Raw genomic sequence first — 26,334 nt, 5'->3', positions numbered from 1 at the left:
TCTAGATAATTCCAGGATCGCTGCAGATTATTATTATTCAAAAAATTCCCAGACTAAACACAGCACAGAACCAAGCCTCGCTCACGTGCGGAGGATGAGACAGTAAAAGTCATCACACAAGTAATGTCTCGGAGCAGTAAAATAATCACACTACAAACTACATACACATCCATTTGATGTAATCCAGTTTACAACAATGACTGTGCCATCAAACCAGATGAAAGCAAAGGGGATCAAATAATTATACAAATAGCTTTTTAAGTAATCTTCCCTGGATTATTATAATTGAGTTTGTCAAATAAATGGTAAACTGTGCAAAGGCAATTTTCTCCAATAAAAATAACTCCTAGGGCCAGATGTCATCGCCTCCGGGTTCGGCAGCGGTGCAGGATGCCGGCCGAAGAACTAGCAACTTTTTTTTTGAAAGAGCAATCATTAACCAGGTAAAACCGGTATCTGGCTTTCAGGTACACAGTCAAAAGGTTGACCACTATTGGTTGACAGGCAGAAGGTCGACACATGAAAAAGGTAAACATGAATTAGGTCCACATGGTCAAAAGGTCAACACAATCAAAACATTTCGACATGGTAAACGTTCAACATGACTCTCTCAGGGAGTTTTTTCAACCGACTTTTCCATCCCAGTGAGCATTGAGGGAGAATAGAATGCCGAGAGCAGAAAGGCACCGAGCCCAAAGCATGGTGAGCACAGGGGTACACGAATACAGTGTGAATGTCCACATACATAAAAACGTGAAAAGCTCACGTCAACCCTTTTCTCTGTATCGACATTTTTCAGGCACCGATCTTCTGCCTGTTGACCAATAGAGGTTTACCTTTTGACTGTTGACCTAGACCAGTGATAGCCAACCCTAGCCCTCGAGAGCTACCAACAGTGCACATTTTACAGACAACCTAGCTGCTGCACAGCTGCACTCATTAATCACTGACACATTTTAAAAGATACACAGATGGAGCTAATTAGCTCACTTGTGATTCTGTGAGGAGACCTGCAAAACATGCACTGTTGGTAGCTCTCGAGGACTAGGGTTGGCTACCCCAGACCTAGACACTACCATTTATACCATAACCGTCAAAACCATGCTTTGTAAAGGATTGCCCCTTTAAAAAATGTCTGATTTCCGCCGGCATCCTGCACAGCCGCCAAACTCGGAGGCTACCAACATCTGGCCCCTATTCCCAATTATTGCAGCAAGACAGTTTAGTAGTATGTAGTACAAAACCACGACTACAGCCTCAAATGCACAATATCAGAGCACCTGTGGTTGCAATTTCACTATATATATATATATATATATATATATATATATATATATATATATATATATATATATATATATATATATATATATATATATATATATATATATATATATATATATATATATATATGGCGTGGAGAAAAACGCGGCACTCAGAGGTCTTTTTTCAAAGGTGTATTTGGCAAAAGAAGATGACTGACGTTTCGGAGCTCGCGCTCCTTTTTCAAAGTGTACGTCTCACCTGTACACTTTGAAAAAGGAGCGCGAGCTCCGAAACGTCAGTCATCTTCTTTTGCCAAATACACCTTTGAAAAAAGACCTCTGAGTGCCGCGTTTTTCTCCACGCCATACTGAATCTGTACTGAGGGCACCGGGGCAGCTGCAAAATTGAAGGAGAGTGCCAGGCCGCAACCAAACCTCTATATTATATATATATATATATACACACACACACACACACACACACACACACACCTTATTGAGCTGTCAGTGGGGAGATGTACAAAGCCCTAGAAAGAGAGAGAGAGAGAAAGTACCAGCCAACCAGCTCCTAACTGTCATGCCACAGGTGGTGATTGGAAAAAAATGGCAATTAGAAGCATATCGGATGGTGCTATGGGGCCGTTGTACTAAGCTTTGGAGAGACAATGTTTCAGAGTATTCACATTAAGCTGCTCGATTTTTAAAGGGCAAAATGAGCCCTGCTAAAACAGCACAGCATCTGTTCACAAGATCGTGCTTGGGGGAAGCTCTGCACCTCCATAGTTGTTAGGCACACCCCCATAATGCACGCCACCCCCGGGAGCATGCACCCATCAGTGACATAGAGGGACTAAACCTCCCCCAATAGTAGTACCAGTCGGGTGTCACCCCCTCCATGTCAGGTTGCACCCCCTTTTCGTGTGCCCCACAAACCTGGTGCCCTGCCTATCGGATACTAGCAGGGGCACTCTTCTGACATATATTTGATGGGAACACCAACCAAGCTCATCCCAGAGTCCACAGAAAGTCAAAGTTGCTATTAATGTACAGGCAGGATGGCAGCAATAATGTAGGGTACAATAACTACACACTTCTTTTTAACAGTTCTTTATAGAACTTTTTAAAAGTCACATGATAATCTACTGCGTGATTTAACACCATCTTTTCCATTATGACAGCTAAAAAAATAAAAGAACATTTGTTGCATTAAATTCCATTATACAATCATGCATTATCTTAACCACAGCCATGCTTATTTTGGTGCCCTTATCAGTAAAAGCATTGGTGCCCCCACCTTTCATTTTAATATGCAGATACAGAGGATGCTTAACACATGCCGGCCCAATAACGGAGAGTTCTGGCTGGAAAGGGCCTGAAACACAATAGTACCCTAAATTCTAATTACATTACACAGTAGTGCAATAGTGTCCCTTATTCCAAATACATCACACAGTGTAAATTATTCACAACGCTCTACACTGTATTGCTCCCTATTCACATTACACATCTTATCGCTTGTTAATTACATATAAAAACATAGTGCACCTTATACACAGTGCCACACAGCAATATCTCCCTTTATATAAAAAATGCCATACAGCAACGCACACCCCCTTACCCTTTATCCATTGTGAAAGCAATAAAAAAAAAACCACTGCAGTTAAATTAGAAACTGCAAAGATATTCCATAAATAGTTAAGTCTGAGATAGGTTATCATATAAGGCGAGTCTCCAGATAACCTCTTCATAAGGAAGTAACCTTACACCAGTTAAAGGCAGTCTGAGAAATGCACACAGGCATCACACACATTACAAAATATGCAAAGCAAAATCTGGCACTATGCAAGGAAAGGTTTTCTAAAAAATTGTTAAATTAACAGCATTGTTTGCTTTCCAAGTAGACAAATTAAACAATGTGTATTTCTCTCATACAAGGGGTAAGTAGGAACTTTGGTAAAACAACCCCATGTACATTGTGCTGCCGGCAATATTGTAAGAAATATTATAGTGATAGATAGATAGATAGATAGATAGATAGATAGATAGATAGATAGATAGAGGGCCATACATACTGTATGCTCATTAAGTAATAACTTGTCGTCGTCCCCCCCAGCCCTGGATGCCCCACAAATTGCCGCTGCCTGCTGTCAACCCGAGCCAGCCCCAGGCTTAGAATGCATGTCCCTAGGCATTTGCAAAGTAATAATCATTTGCTCAAAGTCATTACACTACATTATTACTGCAAATATGGAAACTACATATATTCACTTCCCTTTCCATAGAGATCTGCAAACATTTAACTCCATTGGACACAGACATTTTTTGCATAGATATCTTCAAAGTTAACCCCTTCCTGACAGAGCTAGTTTTTGCGTTCCTGACAGAGCCATTTTTTTCAAATCTGACATGTCTCACTTAAGTGGGGATAACTTTTTTTTGCTTTTACTTATCCCAGTGATTTTGAGATTGTTTTTTCGTGACACATTGTACTTCAAATTAGTGGTAAATTTGGGTCGATACAGTCTGTGTTTTTTTGTGAAAAATACCAAAATGTCGTGAAAAAATGGAAAATTTAGCGATTTGCAAAATGTTAAATTTTCTGCTTGTGAGACAAATAATCATACCACTCAAAATAGTTAATAACTAACATAGACCATATGTCTACTTTATGTTGCCATCATTATTTCAACTTCCTTTTAATTTTTTTGGACACTAGGAGGCGTAAAATATGAATAGCAAATTCTCAAATTTTCAAGAAAATTTCAAACACTGATTTTTTTAGGGACCAGTTCAGTTCTGATGTGACTTTGAGGGACTTGTATGTGAGACACCCCCATAAATGATGCCATTTCAAAAACTGCACCCCTCACAGTATTCAAAACAGCATTTTGGAAGTTTGTTAACCCTTTAGGTGTTTCACAGGAATTAAAACAAAGTGTAGGTGAAATTTCAAAATTTCATTTTTTTTGCAGAGTTTCAATTTTAATACATTTTTCTAACGAATACAGTAGATTTTACTAGAGAAATGTGACTAAAAATTGATTCCCCCAATTCTTTTGTTTTCATAAATATCCTATATGTGGCCCTAGTGTGCACGGTGACCAAACCACAGGCTTCATAATAGAAGGAGCACCTACTTGATTTTGGAGCCTCCTTTTTATGAGATTATTTTTTAGGCACCATGTAGGTTTCTAGGCACCATAAGATGCTAAAAGTTAGGAACCCCCCCACAAGTGACCCCATTTTGCAAACTACACCCTTCAGGGAATTCATCTAGGGGTATAGTGTACATTTCAAACCCCCAGGGGTTTCACCAATTGTGGTACAACTGGGCAGTGAAAATAAAAAAAAAATTTTTTTCATTTTCACAGCTCAGTTGTATCAAAATTGGTGAAACCCCTGGGGGTTTGAAATGTACACTATACCCCTTGATGAATTCCCTGAAGGGTGTAGTTTGCAAAATGGGGTGACTTGTGGGGGGGGTTCCACTGTATTGGTGCAACATAGCACCCACCATTCATTCCACCAAAATCTGTGCTGCAAAATCCAAAAATCACTCCTTCCCTTCTGAGTCCTGCCATGCACCCAACTGGTATTTTTTGGTCACATGTGAGGCATTGCCGTACTCGGGAGAAATTGGGGCACAGATTTTGGGGTGCTTTGTATCCTTCATTCCTTGTGAAAATGAAAAATTTTGAGCCAGAACTGCATTTTTCTGTAAAAAATTACATTTTTTTACACAAAAATGCAGATCTGGCTCAAAATTTTTCATTTTCACAAGGAATGAAGGATACAAAGCACCCCAAAATCTGTGCCCCAATTTCTCCCGAGTACGGCAATGCCTCACATGTGACCAAAAAATACCAGTTGGGTGCATGGCAGGACTCAGAAGGGAAGGAGTGATTTTTGGTGGTGGAATGAATGGTGGGTGCTATGTCGCATTAGCAAGACCCCCGAAGCACCAATACAGTGGAACCCCCCCACAAGTGACCCCATTTTGGTCACCAGCTTTGGGAGGGGGGCTGGCGCTGCGGCTGGCGGGGGGGTGGGAGGGGTGCTGGTGCTGCGGCAGCCGGGTGGGTGGGAGTGAGGGGGGCTGCCGGGTGGGAGGGGGGGGGGGCTGGCGATCGGTGGTGATCGGTGCTGTTCTTAACAGCACCGATCACCACCGATCACTGTGTTACCGAGCGGCTTAGCCGCCGGTAACACAGAAAACGCTGCAATTGGCTGTTCACATTTGAACAGCCAATCGCAGCGATCGCCGACCGGGGCTCAGGGACAGCAGACATCTCCAAACTGTCACCGCGTCTATGGACGCGGTGACAGTTTAAAACCATGACGTATATATACGTCTTCGGTCGGGAAGTACCTCCCGACCATGACGTATATATACGTCTTCGGTCGGGAATATCTATCTGTATATATATATATATATATATATATATATATATATATATATATATATATATATATATATGTATATACACACACATATATATATATATATATATATATATATATATATATATATATATATATATATATATATATATATGTGTGTGTGTGTGTGTATATACACACATACACACACATTATATATATATATATATATATATATATATATATATATATATAATCATTTCATTTTATTTTTTTTCATTTCTACTATGTCCCTAGTGCTGCTGCTGCTGGCGGGGGGAGGGAGGGAGGGAGGGAGGGGGGAGGCAGCGCTGCGGCGCATAACAGCACCGATCACCACACGGCTGCCGGGTGCCGGGTAAGATATAGTGCTGCCGGGTGGGAGGGAGGGGGTGTCCGCGGATCGGTGGTGATCGGTGCTGTACTTAACAGCACCGATCACCACCGTTTTCTGTGTTACCGAGCGGCATAGCCGCCGGTAACACAGAAATAGCTGTGATTGGCTGTTCACATTTGAACAGCCAATCACAGCGATCGCCGACCGGGGGGGGCATTCCTGCCCCCCCCGGGCGGCGAGGGGGGATGTCTGCTGTCAGGGACAGCAGACATCTCCAAACTGTCACCGCGTCTATAGACGCGGTGACAGTTTAAATCCATGACGTACATTTATGCCATGTGTCGGGAAGTACTTCCCGACCATGACGTAAATGTACGTCCAATGTCGGGAAGGGGTTAAAGCAAGGATGAAATGCAAGTATAAAACAATCACAAATTCTGGCACAGCGTTGCTTAGAAAATGTGTGTCAAAACATTGCATATCTCCAATATTAGTAAGAGGATGTAAAAGTGCACCTGTCGTCTACACAGCCAAGTCCTTCTCTAAAACCAGTTAAAAAAAGGAAACTTACCGAGACCCTGAAATTTTGAATTGCAAAGACAATCTGCACAAGTCCCAACCATTTCCAAAATTCTCCACATACCACAAACAGATTGAGCAGTTCTGCATGAGGGGCCAGTAGTTTAATACACTTAGGAATCCCATAGAAGGGTCTGGGGCATTCCCTTTACTAAAAGTGCCCACACATGGTAAGATTTTTAAAATGACATGGCAGTTTCCAACCGATCGGAAAAATTACAAAAATTAAAAATGTAAAAAATGACTGAGTGGGCTCGATGACTATCCGATGTGGGTGCCCCCGGGTCATTTGAGCCCACTGATAACGATCAGTACTGTAGGATCATGGACACATTGCTCCATGTGAATTGGATCTATTTCATGTGCGAATAGCAGCAGGAGCCCAACGCTGGAACACACACTTGAGCACCACCTGTCTAAAGTGATGGGTGATTGGGTGCATTCAAATAATTGAATCTCCCCTAGTGTTATTTAGGTAACCTTTTAAGATGTATAACGGACAGACAGAAATTGGTCATTAAATTAACATAATTTATTGTTTGATTACAATGAAATAGTTAAAGTAGATGTGTGTTGTATCAGGTGTAAATTGTTTATTCTACTTGTTACAGTTATGATAGACACAAATGTGCAGTTTATCCAAACAACATTCCTTTAGTAGAACATGGGTTTACTCCCCACTTTACCAAGTGTATTCAAATATATTACTTCTATTACATGGCGCCTACTTTATTATTTTTAAGTCATGTTCTGTTTTAAAGTGCTGTCCCTTTTTCCCCTTTTACATAAGACATTGCAAAAAAAAAAGTAAAACTCAGTTGTTTAGTTAAATGTAATTTTTTTTTGTTTGTTTTTCTTTTTTTTTTAAACAGCATTTCTTTAAGTGTCAAGTACTACGTAAATAAAATACAGTGACCCCGTGTTACTACATTCCTTTTTAAATCTACTTTTCCGGAAACATTGGGCAGAGCCTATTACTGGAAACGACAAGTGTTTTTATACTGCAGGAAGTAACCCAGGGAAATTCCCTCTTACCTATAGTAACATAACACTATGCACCTTGGGTCTCCTAGATACAGCTTCCTAGCCACTCTTGTGTTGCTTAGGGACCAGTACTGATTCAAAACTGAGGTACAAGCCTGACCATCTTTTTCTCTGAAGATCCCCATACAATAACTGCAACTGTATACCTGGTCTCTCACAAATGTGTCAAGGCAAATGTTCCATACAGTGATATTTCCAACACTATCTATCTATCTATCTATCTATCTATCTATCTATCTATCTATATCCCACATGGACAGGGTCAGGTACCATCCTGTTTGAAGGTTGCTTGCTATCTCCTGCGTACAAAAAACCTGTCTGGAGTGTTTCGTAGTTTTTTCACTTATTTTTTGGGATTACAACATCTCGGAAATACCATCCATTTTAAGGACATATGTTTCTGCACATTTGTTGATTTCCAACTTCTGTGCAAAAAAAAACCCTGATGAAGTATTTTTTAAGACGAAACGCGTTGGGTTATTGAAGCTACATCCTAAAGATGAAATCCTGATGTGAATTATTGAATTTTAATAAAAGATTTTTAACTGTATTTGGTTATTCCATTTGCACCATAAATCATAGTGGTGACTACTTTTCTAGGTGGTTTAGAACCTCTAGCGCTCTCTACTCTCATATATATATATATATATATATATTTTTTGGCTTTTTGGAGTCATAAAAAAAAAGAACATGTACAGTCTCCCCTCCACACCCTTCAGTAGGCAGAACTTTTCGGAGCATACAGTTCTCCGCTCAATATTTACAGAAATACAAATAAATGTCCATTATAAGGGCACTCCCAAGAATGTTTGTCTCATGACTGCGAGTGTTATGAAGACAGCCAGGCAGTGACTCATTTCACTCTCACACAGTTACTGCATACACTTCTGTCTCACCTTCCAGCGAGGAGTGCAGTCTGTAGGTTTCCAATGACCTCCCGGCCCAATATTCATATTAGCATATCGCTGGTGGATTTCCTCTAGGGTGATCTCGCTCATGTTAATGTCTGTAGGCCCGCCTGCATTGAAACAACAGTCTCAGTTCAGTTAAATCATTTTTTTTTTTTAAAAGGAGGAAGAAAGTGAAAAAAAAAAAAAAGGGAAAAAACTATTTCTAACCTCATGTAACCACAATAAATGACTTCCTGAAAGGCTCAGTAAATCTAAATCATTATACCATTTTGAAACAGATAACCTAGTAATGACAAATAAAATAATAATAATGAGATAATTCAGGACAGGATATGGAGAGAGAGAGGAAAAAAAATAACAGACAAGTCTAGCTCTCTCATAGGCCGAGATGCCAGCCATAGAACATGTGTAATGTATTAATGTCCCAGTTTGTACAGTATATTTTAAATTCTAGAGCATTACATTCATAGATAACATGGCACACATCACAAGGCATTCCGCACAGATGTCCCATAAAGGTAATATTTTGGGCCAGATGCACTAAGCTTCAAAAGTGATAAAATGGAGAGTGATAAACAGCAAGCCAATCAGTTCCTACCTGCCATGTCACAGGCTGTGTTTGAAAAATGTCAGACAGTAGCTGATTGGTTGGTTATCACTCTTCATGTTACAGATGTAGCGGGATTCATCTTAGCAGGGGATGGCGATGGCATCGCCATCGCCATCCCCTGCCCCGCCGCCATCTGTATGCCGGAAGGGGACGCGCGCGCACGAGGTGCGCGCGTCCCCTTCCGACGGTGCTGCCCTCGGTCGCCCGGTGCCCACACCGGGCGACCGCACCCCCCCACAGTGGCCAGAGGTCCCCCCCAGCCCTGTCGAGCGGGAGGCGGACAGTATTGCGTCCGCCCCGCCGCCCGGATACTGAGACGCGCGTGCGTGGGGGACGCACGCACGTCTCAGTCAGATAGAGGCGCCGTGTTGCTGGCGGATCGTCAGCAAGGATAAGCCCCGATACATCTGTAGCACTGGCTCCCCATCCTCCCTCCCGCAGGCCCCTTTAAGAAATTCTAATTATATATCACCCTAATGACATTCAATAAAATGCCATTACTATACAGGGTTTACCTTTTTTGCCTAATGTAATTGAAGGTAACAGTTATCAAATGTTTTTTTCATAGAATGATTGAACTTGACGGCAGAGAATAAACACTTGGTCCAACTAGCGTGCCCCTGTTACTTCACAGAAAGATTAGTAGATAAGTGTTTCTTATCCCCCAATGTGAGTAAAAGTAGCCAAAGACCCCAGTTTCTAAATTGAAGGGACTCGCTTTAAAAAACTTGGGTACTACTCACAATTTTTTTTTCTCAGTGCAATCACTGAATATTGTTAATCTACCTAAATCAGGGCTGGTCAAATCGGTCCTCGAGATCTACCAACGGTCCATGTTTTCCAGATCACCTAGCTGGTGCACAGCTGTAGTCAATACTAACGGTCACATTTTCAAACATGCTGCATTCATTCCTACTATAGATCCACAGGTTGCCTGGAAAACATGCACCGTTGGTAGATCTTGAGGACAGGTTTGGCCACCCCTGACTAGATCATCAATCATTTGTTTTACCCCTCCTGGTGTGTCTACCCTGTTGCATACCTTTGTGTCATCTACAAAAAGGCACATTTTATCCTCAATTCCATTTGCAATATCACCAATAAAGATATTAGAAAGCACTGGTCCAAGTGCAGATCCCTGGGGTATCCCACTTGTAACCTTTTCCTCCTTTGACTGTACTCAGTTTACGACAACTCTGTTTTCTGTCCTGCAACCACGCTCTTATCCATTCAACCATCTTAAAATCCAATCCCAAGCATTCAAGTTTATTTAACAGTCTGCAATGTGGGACAGTGTCAAAAGCCTTACTAAAGTCTAGATAAGCTACATCTACAGCCCCACCTTGATCTATTACTTTAGTCACCCAGTCAAAAAAGTCAATAAGATTTGTTTGACATGACCTTCCCCAAGTAAACCCATGCTGTTTCGGATCCTTTAAATTGCTGGTTTTGAGATATTCTACAACTCTTTGTTTTAAGAATGTTTCCATCAATTTCCTCTTCCTTTCTTCCACTTTTGTGCAGTGGGACTACATTCACTGTTTTCCAGTCCTCTGGGATTACTCCAGTAGCTAGTGACTGGTTGAAAAATTCTGTTGTTGGTTTTAACAGCTCCCCTTTAAGCTCTTTTAGTATCCTTTGATGTATCCCATCTGGCCACATTGATTTATCCACTTTCAGTTTTCAGAGTTCTGTGAGGACTTTCTCCTCTGTAAATGTACTTGTTTATCCCTCAGTTTTCTGACTATACTTGCAACTTAATTGTGGCCCCTTCCCCTCTTTCAGCAGTGAATACTGAGAAGAAATAGTTATTAATATGATCTGCTATTACATTGTCCCCCTCAAGAAGACTTCCGCTCTCTGACTTTAATCTTATTATTCCACTTTTTTAATTTCTCCTTTCACCTATATACCTAAGGGCAGTTATAAGGGTAGGCAGCAGTTGAGACAGGGCTGTGGTCAGGTGGCAGCTTGGGGAGAGCTGGGCAGGGTTAAGGGTAAGCAGCAGTTAGAGTAAAGCTGTGGGAAGAGGCATGGAGAAGTGTGCACCAGCGACTTCTAGTCAAAACAAGGTCATCGGTGCATCCCTCGGACTAGAATAGAGGACTTAAATTTGTATTTTTTTAAATCGATAGTCGCTGATGACATGAGTACACTGCGATATTGTGGCGTAGTGATATATCGCCGAGATGCATTAATTCAAAATCGCTCAGCGACCAAATTGCACCGTGTGTACACACCTTAAATATTGATTTGAATTGTCTTCTCATTTTTTGATAATAAATGTAATGCAAATAAAAAAAATCAATACAGCTTAGGTCAAAAAATAGGGATACCCTCTAAATGACAAAAAAAAAAAAAAGTTTCAGAACACATTGTCTACCATATTATTGCTACACATAGTAATCAGAACATGAGCAATGGGAAGGGCTAGATTAATCTGTGCAGGAAGTGCCATCGGGCATGTTGCCCAGCTGTGTACATATTAGGCACATATGGTAGTTTCATCATCTCATGTTTTCCCATGGACTCTATGGAGATTCAAGGGAAAAACACATGCCAGGGGAGAGCTATATATTGTTTCTGAATTGTAAATGGCAGCAATACTAGGAATTAAATTCCCCCAATCGATTCTTAAAAAAGGGTGGAAAATATTTATACAATATAAATGGGTCTACCAACAAAGATTTGGCAAAACTTATTTTTTTAAAGATAAAATACGAATCACTGAATAGAATAAGATAACACTATTGTTATGTGCTACTTGATTATAGACAATGGCAACTGGCCATCCTTCGTGACCATAGTCCACGGTGTGATTAGCAAGCCATGTATGTTTGTAGTCAAAAACAATAAGCTGCATAGAAAAAAGCATACCCCATTGACGGTCTATTATTACGTTAGAAAGTATAGGATTTAACTTTGGAATATTCCTGAAAAATCCTTCTAAAGGAGTCAGGTTACAATACTAAATATTAAATACAGAAATAAAAAAAACTTACGCATAAAAGGCAGCTTTTCTGGACAGAGGTGGTGAGGTGAGAATGTGAAGTTTTCAGGCAGATACATTGTTGACTGCGCAGTGAAATCTGTAGAATTTGTACCATCTGGATAATCTGGAAAAAAAATGTCAAAGTTAAAATGACATACAGGTTGAGAATCCCGTATCCGAATTATTCCAAAAACCAGACATTCCAGAGAGTGAACAAAAAAATTTTTTTTTTGCTAAAAACTTACTGGGGACATCTGTAACAGCACTACTGAGGGAATGATATGTAACTGCCATTATATATGTGCAAGACAATGATTGCTTGGCATTTAAATTCAGTGGCTGAGCTTGTACACAAACTTTGTTCCATGTTTTAAAACCTTGTTTTATGCACAAATAAAATATATTTGTGTTTATTTCAAGTGTTTGATGTATATGTACAACATAAATGCAAGATACATCATTGAAGTATTAAAATATTCCGAAATACGGAATAATCCGTTATGTAAAATTTTCCTGGTCCCGAGCATTTTGGATAAGGGATACTCAACCCTACCACCAAACTGCTATTAGAGCAAAGCAGCGTTCTACTTTTAGTCCTAGTCATAGCGATCATTCATCATGCTTTTGTGTTGGTAAATGCTTTGTAATAAATGCTATTGATTGGATGTAAGCTTGCAAGCAGGGTCTTCCTACCATTTTGATTGTCTATAATTACCCAGTTTGTTTTATCAGTGTTTACAATTGTAAAGTGCAATGGAAATTTGCTGCACTATATAAGAAATGGTTAATAATAATTATATAGGACAAGAAATAACTCAACAGCATATCACACAGTGGGGGGAATTCAATTAGTGGTGATAATTATCCTGCGGGCCAACCGATACTCTGTGACCATTCAAATTGCCTTAAAGACAGCCTGCAGTCTGAGGCCATTGGCAGTTTGGGGGCTCAGGGAACCAATTAATAAATAGAATCTGGGATAAGTTCCTGAACCTGTGTGTTAACACCTGAAAGCAGTTCATTCACCGGGTGAGACAAGAGGGTTCTAATTGTATAGGCCTGGGCATTAAATCCCAAGGCTACTGCTTTTTTTCACATGCATAAAAACAGGACTAACAGAATTCACCCCCTCCCCCAATGTCCTGAACAATAGAAGGCGATTTAATTCTGCATTTTATGTTGACTGATGACAGAGTGCCAAGTATTGGTAGTATTGCTGCCTCAAAGTACTGCTATATAAATAGCAGTTTAAAAATAATTTAAGCCCCCCCTCCTCAATACATTCACATTAATGTCCTTTTCATATATTGTCAAACTTTCAGTTATATTTAATGTACAGATCAACTATAAACAAAGAATACCACCGGCATCTCTACAAGTTTTCATCATCCACCCAAATATTTTTGTGGATGTTTATCAAATAGAAAGAATTTAATTTTAAGTTGGGTACAGGTTATATGCAGAGGCAGCAACACACAGGGACCATGCTGCTTCTGTGCCTGAACACGTGTAGATGGACAAATAAGATCCGGCCATTGGATGCATGAGCAGATCATGACAATGACTGCGCACATAGGCTGATAAGTAGTCATCTTCCAATCAGATTTACAAATATGCCTGGTGGGGATTCTGTAGGCATATTCAGTTTTAGGAATGTAACCTAATTTGCTCCAATAGGAAGCTCTGCCGTCAACTGATAAATAACTGCAGGTGCTGGAGAGGGAGGAGCAATCTAGCAGGAAACACAAAAATTCCCTAGAACACTGATGCTTATTAGTAAAAATAATTATTGCAAAATGGGTACATTTGAAAATACATAGCAAAACACATAAGTGGCAAATGGTCCATCATATATTTACAAATATGTATTCATTTTATTTAAACACAGAATTCAGTTCTAGAGTCTTTTCGTCCATTAAAGGCTGCATTAAACTTTCTGGTTGCTTGTTAGAGATGCATTTCATGCATGTAATCAGCCACTTCTTCTGCAGCATATATCCACCTGTGCACAGCAAGGTATCACTAAAACTCCTGTCCCAGATCGAAAATAAAGTGCTGATAGGACCAGGTGAGATGGTAAATGTTGCAATCTGGGGGGGGGGTTCACCATTCACAAAGTCACAAATGCAGCAGCATTAGAGCTGCTGTGACATCACTGGCCACTGTGTTTGACTAAAGCAATCCACAGATTAGCTGTGCAGAAATATACTGTCAGTCACTGTTTCCTTGGAGAGGCACCTCCACACAACAGCTGCTGAGGAGTAAAAAAGAAACGTCAACATATTTAATTATTTCAGCTATATAACAGCTTGGTAATCCAAAACGTTTGCTATATATTAATGTTGAATACTAGATGTATTTGCTATGTAACCATCACATTATTGATTCAAGCTATAATTTCCATTACTTTCTCCAAATCTAGAATGCTCATGTGTGGATAGAGATGTTACACATTTATCTACTACTCCTGAGCACTTACATTTGTCCCATAAACCACAGGCCCATTGCAGAAAACATGCACTCATACTTCTACATCAATCTCTTACTTCAGAGTTACCCCAAACACTGCCATTAGAGTACAGGTTTTCAGGATATCCATAACGGAGCACAGGTGACTTAATGACTCAAAGATATCCTTAAAACCTAAACTTCAATGGCAGCATTTGGGGAACTATCAATTGCAGTATTTCCTATCTGACTGTAAGGCCTTGGAGCAGGGTTCCTGTGTGTCTTTGGTGCAGTGTTTCATAACACAAGTAGCCTTTGTGATGTATTGACAGTCCATACACAGAAGAACATTTAGCAATTCATACAATATGATGCATAGGTAAATACAGGGTTTGTATTAAAAGTAATGAGACCTATTTTTTCTGACGCGACTGTGTCGCAGCACGCATGCCCCAGGCGGGTTCGATGGAGGGAAAAGTCTTCTTCAACACGCACCAAGCGGCAGTTGCCTACGAGCTTCCTTGTGGTTCGTATTGTGTTTTAGTGGACCCCTGTTCCTAGGCTCGGTTCGAAGCTTAAAAATGCAACGCTCAATTGAACAGCGCTACGCCATTAAATTCTGTGTGGGACTCGGAAAATTGGCTATGGAGACGTTGGCCATGATCCAGAAAGGGCATTGCCACTAATTGGAAGCTGCATCATGACACTGCACCTAGCCACGCCCGATTCGTATTCAACAACAACCTGGCCTGAAATGGCATCCAACTCTTCCCCGGCCCCTCCTACAGTCCCGATCAGGCCCCGGCAGACTTTTTCCTGTTCCCTGAGTGAAGACAGCCCTCAATGGACATCACCATGGGAATGTAGCAGAGGTCAAAGCAGCTTTGACGGGCTGCTTGAAGGACGTTCCGGAAAATTAATTCCAGGGTGCCTTCCAAGTATAGACAACTCATTCCAGAAGTGTGTCGACACACAAGGTTCTTATTTTGAAGAATTTTAATTGTTTGTAGCGATCAATGTTCCCTCTAATTTTACGAAGGCTGTGTGCGGCAAAATATTTTGGCTGTGCAACTTTGGCAGGAAATTTTTATTTTTGTTTGTCACTTCTATATATAACTGAAAAACGACGTTCAGCATTTGTGTTTACTTTTCTTCAAAATTATATTAAACATTCAAAACACAGCACACGATGTAGTTAATGGGTGAAACATGCATTGATTTAGTCCACAACTGCAAAAAGGGACCACTGCTTCTTTGTGCGCTCTGTTGTACTGTCTGTGCGCATGCTCGGCGAGTTGTGTGCGCGCGCACACGCGCACAGCTTAGAGGGAACACTGGTAGCGATATCTACCAAACATTTCATTAATTTTTCTACAAACCCTGTATGTAGTATGCGTTGTACACAGTCACAGTTCAACTGATCTACTTCTTCTGCCATAAGGACAAGAGCACTGCATTTATTAGAAAGTTTGATATATCTCCCCCACATCCATTGCATTCACTATCATATCCAGCATACTGTACAGCCCTTAGAATACTATCCCATCACAAACACGCAATCATGCTACCATCCTCACAACAAAACGCCTCATAAAGCAAGTAGCACCATTTTCGGTTACACTTGGTTTGTCTGTTGTCTAATCCATGAAGCGGCGCACCAGTGCTATAAAATCAGCTAGTCGTGGCAAGGTTGTGGTAGGTTGTCGTAGATCAACTTTTGAACTTAACCCTGCAAAAATAAAAAGGAGCATCCGATAGCCAGACAGAGAAGATGCAGAACTACTGGAAGCAACCAAGCATGTAACATTAATATATTAACATTAATATATATATATATATATATATATATATATATATATATATATATATATATATATATATATATATATATATATATATATATATATATATATTTTTTTTTTTTTTTTTTCCTTTGCCTAGAGTTCCCCCAGCAATGGTTGTTTATCTCCGATTTCCCTCTGCCTCAGTGGTTCCATTCAGCAAAGCCTCACATGCTGTACAACAATCAGAATGAGTCCTCTGTTTGTTCAGCTTTCACTGGTTACAACAGAAGCCAAACTGGGACAACTGGTAAGCAGGAGCAGTAAATGCTAATCAGGGAAAGTTAATTTATCTCCATAAAAACCTTGCACTCAACAAGTTGGCAACACATACCATGAATCATAATCTAGGCTGGCGCTACCAGGAAAGCATACATGCAGAACAGTGTTCACTGGAGGATTTATAGGGCATTCTGCTGAGGGCACATCATTTTGAAGGGCACCTTTTTATGTGATGCTTTGTATACTATTCTGTGCACAAATCTCAGCACATATGGCCAAAGCGTTTATACTGTACACCTGTTTATCCCTACAAGACACCTATAAAAAAAACACCAAAATCCCTATCAAGAAAAATACAGTAGGCGTCCAGTCTTCTTGAAAGTTCAGCTGTGGAAAACAAATAATAACAGAATAATAAATGTGTCTTCTGTAACTGAAGTGGTTTTAATCACTGTGTTATAAAACAGAGAAGTTAAGCAGAGAGTAAAGGCCCATACACACTGGGCGACTCATGTGGAAGCCGCACAGGTTTCTCGCCTGAACGGTTTTCACCATGAAAGCCGCCCAGAGTGTACATGGCAGCGATGAGCGCTATGGAAAGCCGTCCACCCCCTGCTGACAGCACCGGGCAGGAGGAAAGCCGCTCAGTGTGTATAGACTGACACACCCCCCCCCCCCCCTCCCGATCATCGATGTCCATGCACGCAGGGGCGGATTTAGGAGTGAGGGCGCACGTAGCCACAACAATAATGGCCGCTCCCTGCCTAATTGTATTATTTTTATTGATTAAGCCCTCATTTGATAGAATAGGTAAGTAGGACAGTTTACAGGGTCAGTATCTGCATGCCCTATCCATGTGCACTCTATACAATATGAAATATGGAGCAGTACAGTGGATATTGTGCAGTTACTGGTACATTTCAGGCTGTCAGCACCAACAGAAGCATCCAAGTGCCGCCCCCAAACATGTGCCGCCCCTAGGCACGTGCCTAATGGGAAATTCGGCACTGCATACACGCTGGGCAAAATCACCCAGTGTGTATAGACCATTACATTAGATGAATAGTTCCCCTCTTCTCATGAGAAGGCATTAAACAGTAGCTACTGTAGGACAATATAAAAAAAAGTCTGTTCTTCTTCTAAGGAAATACTGCGAGCACCACATGCTCCCTGCTTATCCCATTACTCATCAGAGCATGGTGTTTTCCAGGCAGCCACAGCAGAGATGCGATTTAGTGTCTCTACAGTAATCCCATTCGCAGGAACCTTGCAGAAAATGACTAACGTGCAGCACAACATTAATTTGTGCACTTCCAGTTCTGTGTCAGCGCGCCAAGCTTTTCCTAAAGCGGATTAGGAAAACAGAGCCAAGTGCTGGAGAATGTGGAGAAGCAGAAGTTTAGATCGGGGATGTGGGGGCTGGGGTTACCAAGAATGGAGATTTGCCTACGTTTGTGGAGCAGTCTGAAAAGAAGATTTTTATGTTGTTCAATGAATCTACAGGAAGGAGACAATGAGGCAGGTAGGGACATCAGAAGGACTTTGGTTTTCCACTAACGCAGAGGCTCTCGTTGGTTTTAAAATGGGATGCACTTTTGCATGCTAGTGTTGCCCTTCACTGGAGAAATTAATCTCAAAGCACAAGTCAAGTCATGCAATAAAATACTTCCCACGTAAAACACAACAGACATAATAAAATACCCTGACTTTCAGCATTCATTGGCGCTGTAAGAAAAAAAGAAAAATGCCAGTTTTATTTAAAAAAATGTGACGTTGGAAGTGGTTGGAGATTATTGTGACGTTCACATTTTAGCCTTTTTGTTACACATAAGCTGCTAGCTTGCAGAGGGATATGGTCACTAAGTCTACAAGCATTGGGTCGACACCACTAGGTTGACATGCAGGAAGGTTGACATGACTGAAGAAGGTCGACAGGGTCATAAGGTCCACATGGGGTGTTTTTTTAACCATGTGCCGGGCATGGTGGGAGAATAAAATAGTGTGCTGAGCGTAGCGAGGTGCCGTGCCCAAAGCACGAGGACGCGGTGCTACGTTTTAGTGTCCATGTCAACTGTCGACATTCTAAACCAAATAAAGTGAAAACCCCATGTCAACCTTCCCCATGTCGACCTAATGACCCTGTCGTCCTTCCTGCATGTCAACCTAATTGCGGTCTGTCTAATGGTCCACACCCCTTGCGGAGGAGAGTCCTGAGAGTAGGCCTTATAATAGGACTTCCATACCCTATGTGCTGTACCATGACGGACAGTATAAAGGGAAGCATTCCATGATCACATATACATGCTCTGAGGGCCTTTACATGTGTCACGGGTCTCCGCATCATCTACTAATATTTCCATAACCTAAATAATGGGCTTTTATTGTTTATAATAAAATTATACTTGTAAATGATGTGAACTCTAGAGTTCTATACAGGACTAAAATAAAATGACATGAGGAAGGAAGAGGGGGAGGAATGAAGAAGTGTGAGAGGAAGAGGTAGCTGATGGAATCTAACTAGGAAAGCCCAGTCTGCACTTGGCTGATTGCCTCGAACCACAACACCAGAGCTCTAATGCAATCCTGATGTCCCCTCACTGTTGGCAGGTATTCAATGCCGGTGCGAGCGGCCGGCGAGAAAGTTAAACTGCGAGGATCGCAGAAAACCAGTGATCCTCGCAGTTTAACCCCCGCGCCGGCCGCTCGCACTATGCAACATTCCGGGGGAATCCTCGCCGTCACAGAACTGCGAGGATTCCCCTAAACTGCGAGAGCCGCGGCTAGTGCAGCAAACTCGCTGTAATTAGCCTCGATTCTCGCAGCTTTTGGAGGCACATACGCCAATTCTCCCTCGCTCAAAAAATGGAGCGAGGGGGAATTTGTGTATGAGGGGGGTCAGTTGAATACTGACAGAGTGAGCGGTGACTGCGAGCAAAAAGTCCTGCTCGCAGTCACCGCTCGCCCACGGCATTTAATATATGAGGCATAACCAGGGTCCAAGGTGGGTGGTGTGCTTACAGTTCTGATCACCACGACTTTCCCATGGCTGTGGTATAATATGTCGACAATGGTACTATCGACATTCATAATGTAGTCACTTATGAAATATAGACAGGTTAGAATGTCAAAATAGAAGTTCCTTGGAGGACCAGCGCTGGCTAAATACCCCCAACAGCTGCAGTAACTCCAAGTGGTCATGTAAGTAGGACCTCCATCACAGCCATCAGATAGAGCAGAAGTTGAATTCAGTATTCTTCCTCCTATCCCTAAGCCTACCCCCCCCCCCCCACCAGTGTACCCCTAGCCCCCTTGTTCCGCAGCCTAAACCAGATGTTTCACAACGTGACTTGCATTATACTTCACTTCATTAGAAGTATAGTGCGATTCTTATTCTTCTGATTGGGCCGATATATATGCGGTTATGACCATCAGTTTGGTAAAAAAAAACATTACTAGTAAACTATCCCAAGTGCACACATTTCCACGCTGCATGGTGTGCAGGGCTGGGACTATATGCAGCCGGCAACTCCTCCATTAATTCCTAATTAATGTAGTAATCGCCAGCTGTGACTAGCCCAGTAAACCATGCCCCATCACAGCATAAATGGGCTTATTATCATCTATCTATCTATATGTCCGTGAGTCTCCGAAACACTGCCATCTGCTGGCAGAGAGTGACACTACATCTTTCTCACACATGCACAAATACAGAAGGTAGCGGACTAGCGGGCTGTGCCATGTGTACCTGCTATACGACCAGTCCCAATGTTTTCCTAAATACGTAAACATATAAAATTACATGATTTTTACACAATGATGCTATTTTAGAAAAAGCTATGATTTAATAGCCAACTGTGTAGACAGCTGAGAGGTTAGGTTCATCTTCATGACAGGATGCCGATCCCCATTTTTATGTGGAAGCCTGAAGTTGTTGTCCCATCCGTCCCATTGTTCTCCTGTGGAGGAGTGGAGGCTGGGCTCGGTGTGGAGAGGTTGGTGACTAGATGGTATTGAACTGCACAGTGTATTTTGCTGAGCTTACTACAAGCCAAAATGACACACAGCTACTCATTATCTGGAAAGGGAAGGTTTTATTACTGTACATCACAGCAAAACGTATTGCTGGCAGAGAAGTATTTTATTACATTCAATAAAATATTTTATATAAAGCTGTAAACTTATAGCATCACCCAAAAGCTATAGAATGGGTCATCTACTCCTTAGGACATGTGGAACATGCACCAATTGATGTTGTACCCAATATTTTGATGGGCTGAGTATTTAGAGGAAACCGAAAAGATAGTAGTGAAAACCCAGAAAGAAGATCCGTTGGCCAGTCATCCAGCACCCGTGGAATGTATAAGGGCAAAGAGCTGGAATTTCACAATGCAAAAGACAGAGTGCCAGGTAGGTCCACCTCCACTGTGATGGACTGCCATAATGCACATGGAGTATTCGAGAAGGCAGCTAAAAGATACTCATCAGTAACGTAAGTTACAAGAATAAGTCATCCTCCTACAAACTAGATTAATAACCGCATATGAAGGGAGGACCTGTTTGATAAAATGCAAGTGAATAGCTTGAAACAAAATAACACGAATGAAAGAAAATGTATAATTAACCTGGTTAGAACACACTGGGCAAGATCCTGCAAGCAGTCACAAATGCAGATGGACTGACTAATCCTGATAAAACCGTGCATGGACCTGCATATACATTTTAATATACATATGAGCTCTTCTGAAAAGTAAGCTTATTGGCTACACATATGGCATTAATGGGTGTTAATGGAACATTTGCATACAGAGGGCGTGTGCAAAGTGTTGCATCCAATCAATTACCAGCTGTGCCAATGCAGACTGCAGTCCAATTTCAGTCAGCTCTCTTGTACTAAGGATGGGGCTGGTGCAAAATCAGATGGTAGTAATGGTGTCTGCTTTTGCAAGTGAATGGCCAGGGGTGGTGCAATCACATACTGTATATGCACCAGCCTCAGAATGCTGGTGGGTGTTCGCATGCAACTTCAGCAGGGACAGACTGGGCCTACGAAATGGCCCTGGCATTTATACACACTGAATTTGGATGCACGCACATGCCGGGCACACATGCACTGCTGATCCTGGCATGCAGGAGTGAGGGGCAAGGCCACACGTAAATGTACCCATCTCTCCTGAAAATGATCAGCCGCGAGCTGCCACACAAGATGGACATATTAACCCTTCTGGCATTTGCCATCCTTTTATGTTCAACTCAAAATCAGGCCAACCTTGTAGAAAGTATAAGGGACACCCCCTCTATGTACAGTCATACAGAGGATTAAAAGTGAGAGACTGCAAGAGGAAGGGGTTTCTGTGCTCTAACCACAGCACAAACACAAAGACTCTCAGACTGTTCTACACAGCTTCATGCACCTTACTGTAAAGGCCCCTAAACATTATGCGATTCAGGCCCAATTTTACCAGATTCGGATGAATCGGGCCATGAAATCGGCCCAAATCGCATGTTTTGACACCCTGTCCGACCCGATGCGCGGTCCCGTGCGCATCGGATCGGAGTCGGACAGTCACACCGGCTGCACATAAGATTTTCCCGGCTCTCCGGGGGAGGCTGGCAGGGGCAGCAGACACATAAACAGCGGGCGGGGACACACCGGTGAACCGGCGAGGGGAATGGGTCACGAGCTGGGCAGGAGGATCAGACAGCCGCAGGTGCAAGGAAGAAAAACCCCAATACAAACAAATGGGCAGCCAGTGATTGGCTGAGAGCTCTCGCATGCGATTTATCATATGCAAAACTTGGCACATCAAGTGCCTAATCGTGTGTGTCCCTTCCAGGGAGCTGCAGGGGAAATCCGGTCCGACTTGTCCCTACGACAAGTCGGACTAATGTATGGGGCCTTTAAGAGTCTGTGGGGCAGATGTATTAAGCTTTAACAAGAGATAAATCCAAGGGTGATAAGGAGAGATAAACGTCCAGCCAATCAGCTCCTTACTGACTTTTTTCAAATACCGGACGTAACATCGCAGTTAGCAGGTGATTGGCTGGACATTTATCTCTCCTTATCACCCTTGGATTTATCTCTTGTTAAAGCTTAATACATCTGTCCCATTATTCTTTATATCCAAACAAGTGTTATCAGTGTATAACCAGCTTAGGAGAAAGCTAAATCTTTCTCAAATGGACAAAGCCATGTTGCACTGCTGGTGGGGAAAAAGTAACAGTGGGGCAGATGTATTAAGCCTAACAGAAGATAAATGCAAGGGTGATAAAGAGAGATAAACGTCCAGCCAATCAGCTCTGACTTTTTTCAAACACAGCCTGTAACATGGCAGTTAGGATGTGATTGTCTGGATGGATTCAGTATTAAATCCCGGCGGTCGGGTTCCCGGCGTTCAAAATCCCGACGCCAGAATCCCGACCGCCGAAATCCCGACAAGGGGGGGATGTGGATCCCCCCCCCTAGCGGGCTCGCTGCACTCGCCACGCAGCGGGCCCGGTTCCTCGCTACACTAATTTATTCTCCCTCCGAGGGTGTCGTGGACACCCACGGAGGGAGAAAGTGTCGGGATTTTGAACGCCGGGATCCTGACCGCCGGGATTTACACTGCATCCCGTCTGGATGTTTATCTCCCTTTATCACCCTTGCATTTATCTCTTGTTAAGGCTTAATACATCTGCCCCAGAGAGGTGCCCACACACTAGAAAGATTTTTGGGCCAATTGAGCGATTTCCGATAAATCGGCAAATATATCGTCCGATGTTTACCGATAATCGGCCGATATTGGTGCGATGCGCGCTCCCGTGGATCTTTAGCTGAATCTTCTGATCTTACGTGCTGCACAAAAGATCAGAAGATTTAACAGAAGATCCATAGGAACGCACACGGGATCTTAAGAAAAATCTTTGGTAAAGAAAGATCTGTGATTTTAAGATGTGTGCATAAATTAGCCTTCAAATCTTTTGTCTGTTCTGGACAAAAGATTTCAGGCAAGCGCACATCTTTACCAAAGATTTTTCTTAAGATCCCGTGTGCGTTCCTATGGATCTTTTGTTAAATCTTCTGATCTTACATGCTGCATGAAAGATCAGAAGATTCAGCTAAAGATCCACGGGATCGCTCATCGCACCAATATCGGTCGATTATAGTAAACATCGAAAATCGGCCAAAAAAAATCGTTCTAGTGTGCGGGCACCTTTAGATGAGCTAGTTATGATGTAGACAAGGGAATACATTGGTCTTGTTCATTTTGGGTGAATTTATTGAAGCTGGAAAAAAGGAATGTAGTATTCCCCCAACAAACACGCAGAACTCGTCTCAGTCACCCGTTTCTCATGTTCCATTAGAAATGCAGATTTGTAATGAGTACTAGGTCATAATCTATTATGGACATACACTATATCTGGAGTAGCCAACTCCAGTCCCCGAGAGCTACCAACAGTTAATGTTTTCCAGATCTCCTCACAGAATCACAAGTGAAGTAATTCGCTCCACCTGTGGATCTTTTAAAATGTGTCAGTGAGTAATGAGAAAAATGGAAAATGTGAACTGTTGGTAGCTCTCGAGGACTGGAGTTGGCTACCACTGCACTATATTGACAAAAGTATTTAGCCACACCTGTTAATTATGGGTGCCCGGACAAGGTCCCGAAAGTTATTTTCCCTGACGTCGGGAGGACGACTGTTAAAACCCAGACAGACGTGTTTCCGACGGCCACCGGCAAATCTCCCTTGTGGGGGGTACACAACCCCCATAGATGGAGAATAGAATAGGTGGAAGGCGTAGCGAGCCACCATGCCCGCAGCGTGGCGAGCGCAGCGACCCCACAAGGGGCTTTGTTGCGCTCGCCATGCTGTCTGAGTCCGGCCATTAGGGATCCCAACATCGGGCTAATGACTGTCAGGATCCTGACTGTCAGAACCCTATACCACACCTGTTAATTATTCAGTTCAGGGGGTTCAATCAAACATGTTGTTACAAGTGTATAAAATCAAAGCACCTAGCCATGCAGTCTCCATTTGGGAACATTTTTTATACAAAATGGCTCATTCTGAGAAGCTCAGGGACTTCAAGAGTGGTACTGTGGGGGTTACACTGACTGGATCGTAGGGCTGCTAATTGGGATCAGGTAATCGCTGCACCGCCAGAGTGAAATCCTACCCTGTGCAAGCCTGTAAATTGCTGCAAAAGGCTTTCAAAAATATTGCAGCCCTGCGGTTAATAGTAAATCCATAAGCAAGTCGCTCACCAAACGATTATTGTGCATCTTTTGTGCAAAGCAATCCAGTTAGCACAGATCACTTAGCGCATATTACCCTACACACACACACACACACACAGCCATGTGTGCTGAGCAATCGGTGCTAACCAATGCTTAACACAGTGTTCTTTGCGCACATGCAGGCGATAGGACTAGATCTTGACTACTTGTGCTAAACATCTGAGCGGGCCTTTGCGGGCCAGGACTGCACATCACCACCACTATGGGCTATACACATTGAGCAATTTGTGCTTAATATCTGTGATCTAGACAGATCGCTTAGAAAACAGCCCATAAATCGCCCAATGTGTATGCCCCTTACTCAGTAGCATAGCGCTAGGGAATCCTGCGTTTTCCCCGATACTCACAAAATATGTCTGGTTACCCCCTATAAACGCCGGCTTCCTGTCAATCAACTTGCGTACAGCCAGTGATAGAAAGAAAGTTGCTGGATTTTATATCAGGGTGGCCTCGCTCGTGCGTGCAATGAGCCACATGCATGTGCAGTGGCTTCCTGGCAGCATGCTCCACCTTTCCTTCTCTAAGCTCACTCCCCAGAGCGCTAACCCCTTAATCTTACTGCATTAGGTGGTGTAGTTGTTTGGCAGTCCGGACAATGATAGAAAGTGCCGTGGTGCCTTCCTTATAATAAATCATCATCTCCTGGGAAATGAAGGACAACAAACAGCACTCATCGGGCTTCAATCGAAGAATTTATAGGTGCATAGTATATGATGCCATCATATAGGTCGACGGACCGGTTTCAAGGCTACAATGCCTTTTCTTCAGGACATATGGCAATAAAGTGCATAGCAAAAAGTGCTTTGTTTGCCTGTCACTTTGTGCCGACTGTTGTCCTTTATTTCCCCAGGAGATCAAGGTCTGAAATATATACATATACAGCACAGGACAATAATTCTGTGGTGGTTTCTACTAGCTGTGTTATATATTAGCATTATACAATATTTAGGTACACTTATTACACTCATCCTTCTATTCAGGAGATACATGGAGATGAAGGAGCAGGATGAGAACAATCTTTAGCTAAGCAGAGCACTGGAAAGTTAAACAGACTTGCAGAACTCAGGCACGTGCAGGCCAATTTGATGTGGGAGAGGTTAGGCCAACATGTCACCAAATACAAGCATTAAACATTAATGGATTTCTAAATATAAAATTAGTGCCCCCTTCTCTTTTCTTTCATCAAGTAATTAGCCTGCCCATCTCCTCCAGTTATACAGAAAACCTACCAAGGAGACATTTGTCATTGCAAGCTTTCCTGCGCACCTCCATGGGGTGCAAGCTGAACACTTGTGGTGTAACTGTAGAGGGATGTAATTTGTTTTCACATAGAATTGAATTCATCCCTTATTGTCTGTGCAAATTTTAAAATCCAATTGTTAGGAAT

The 26,334-nt window shown here is 42.2% G+C and overlaps 1 protein-coding gene across 1 annotated transcript in view; it reads right to left on the bottom strand.

Annotated features, from left to right (window-relative positions):
• B4GALT6 (beta-1,4-galactosyltransferase 6) overlaps positions 1-26,334 on the bottom strand; it is an 89,772-nt gene that overhangs the window by 28,025 nt on the left and 35,413 nt on the right. Inside the window, exons 3-4 of the mRNA XM_083187471.1 lie at positions 12,168-12,281; positions 8,541-8,662 (exon numbers count right to left, since the gene is read on the bottom strand). Coding sequence (XP_083043597.1) covers positions 8,541-8,662; positions 12,168-12,281 — 236 coding nt within the window. The remainder of the gene's footprint in view (positions 1-8,540; positions 8,663-12,167; positions 12,282-26,334) is intronic.

The sequence above is a fragment of the Crinia signifera genome, chromosome 5, assembly GCF_055691185.1.
Source record: "Crinia signifera chromosome 5, ASM5569118v1, whole genome shotgun sequence".
In the NCBI taxonomy this organism is placed as follows: Eukaryota; Metazoa; Chordata; class Amphibia; order Anura; family Myobatrachidae; genus Crinia; species Crinia signifera.
This window is presented reverse-complemented; position numbering and strand designations above follow the sequence as displayed.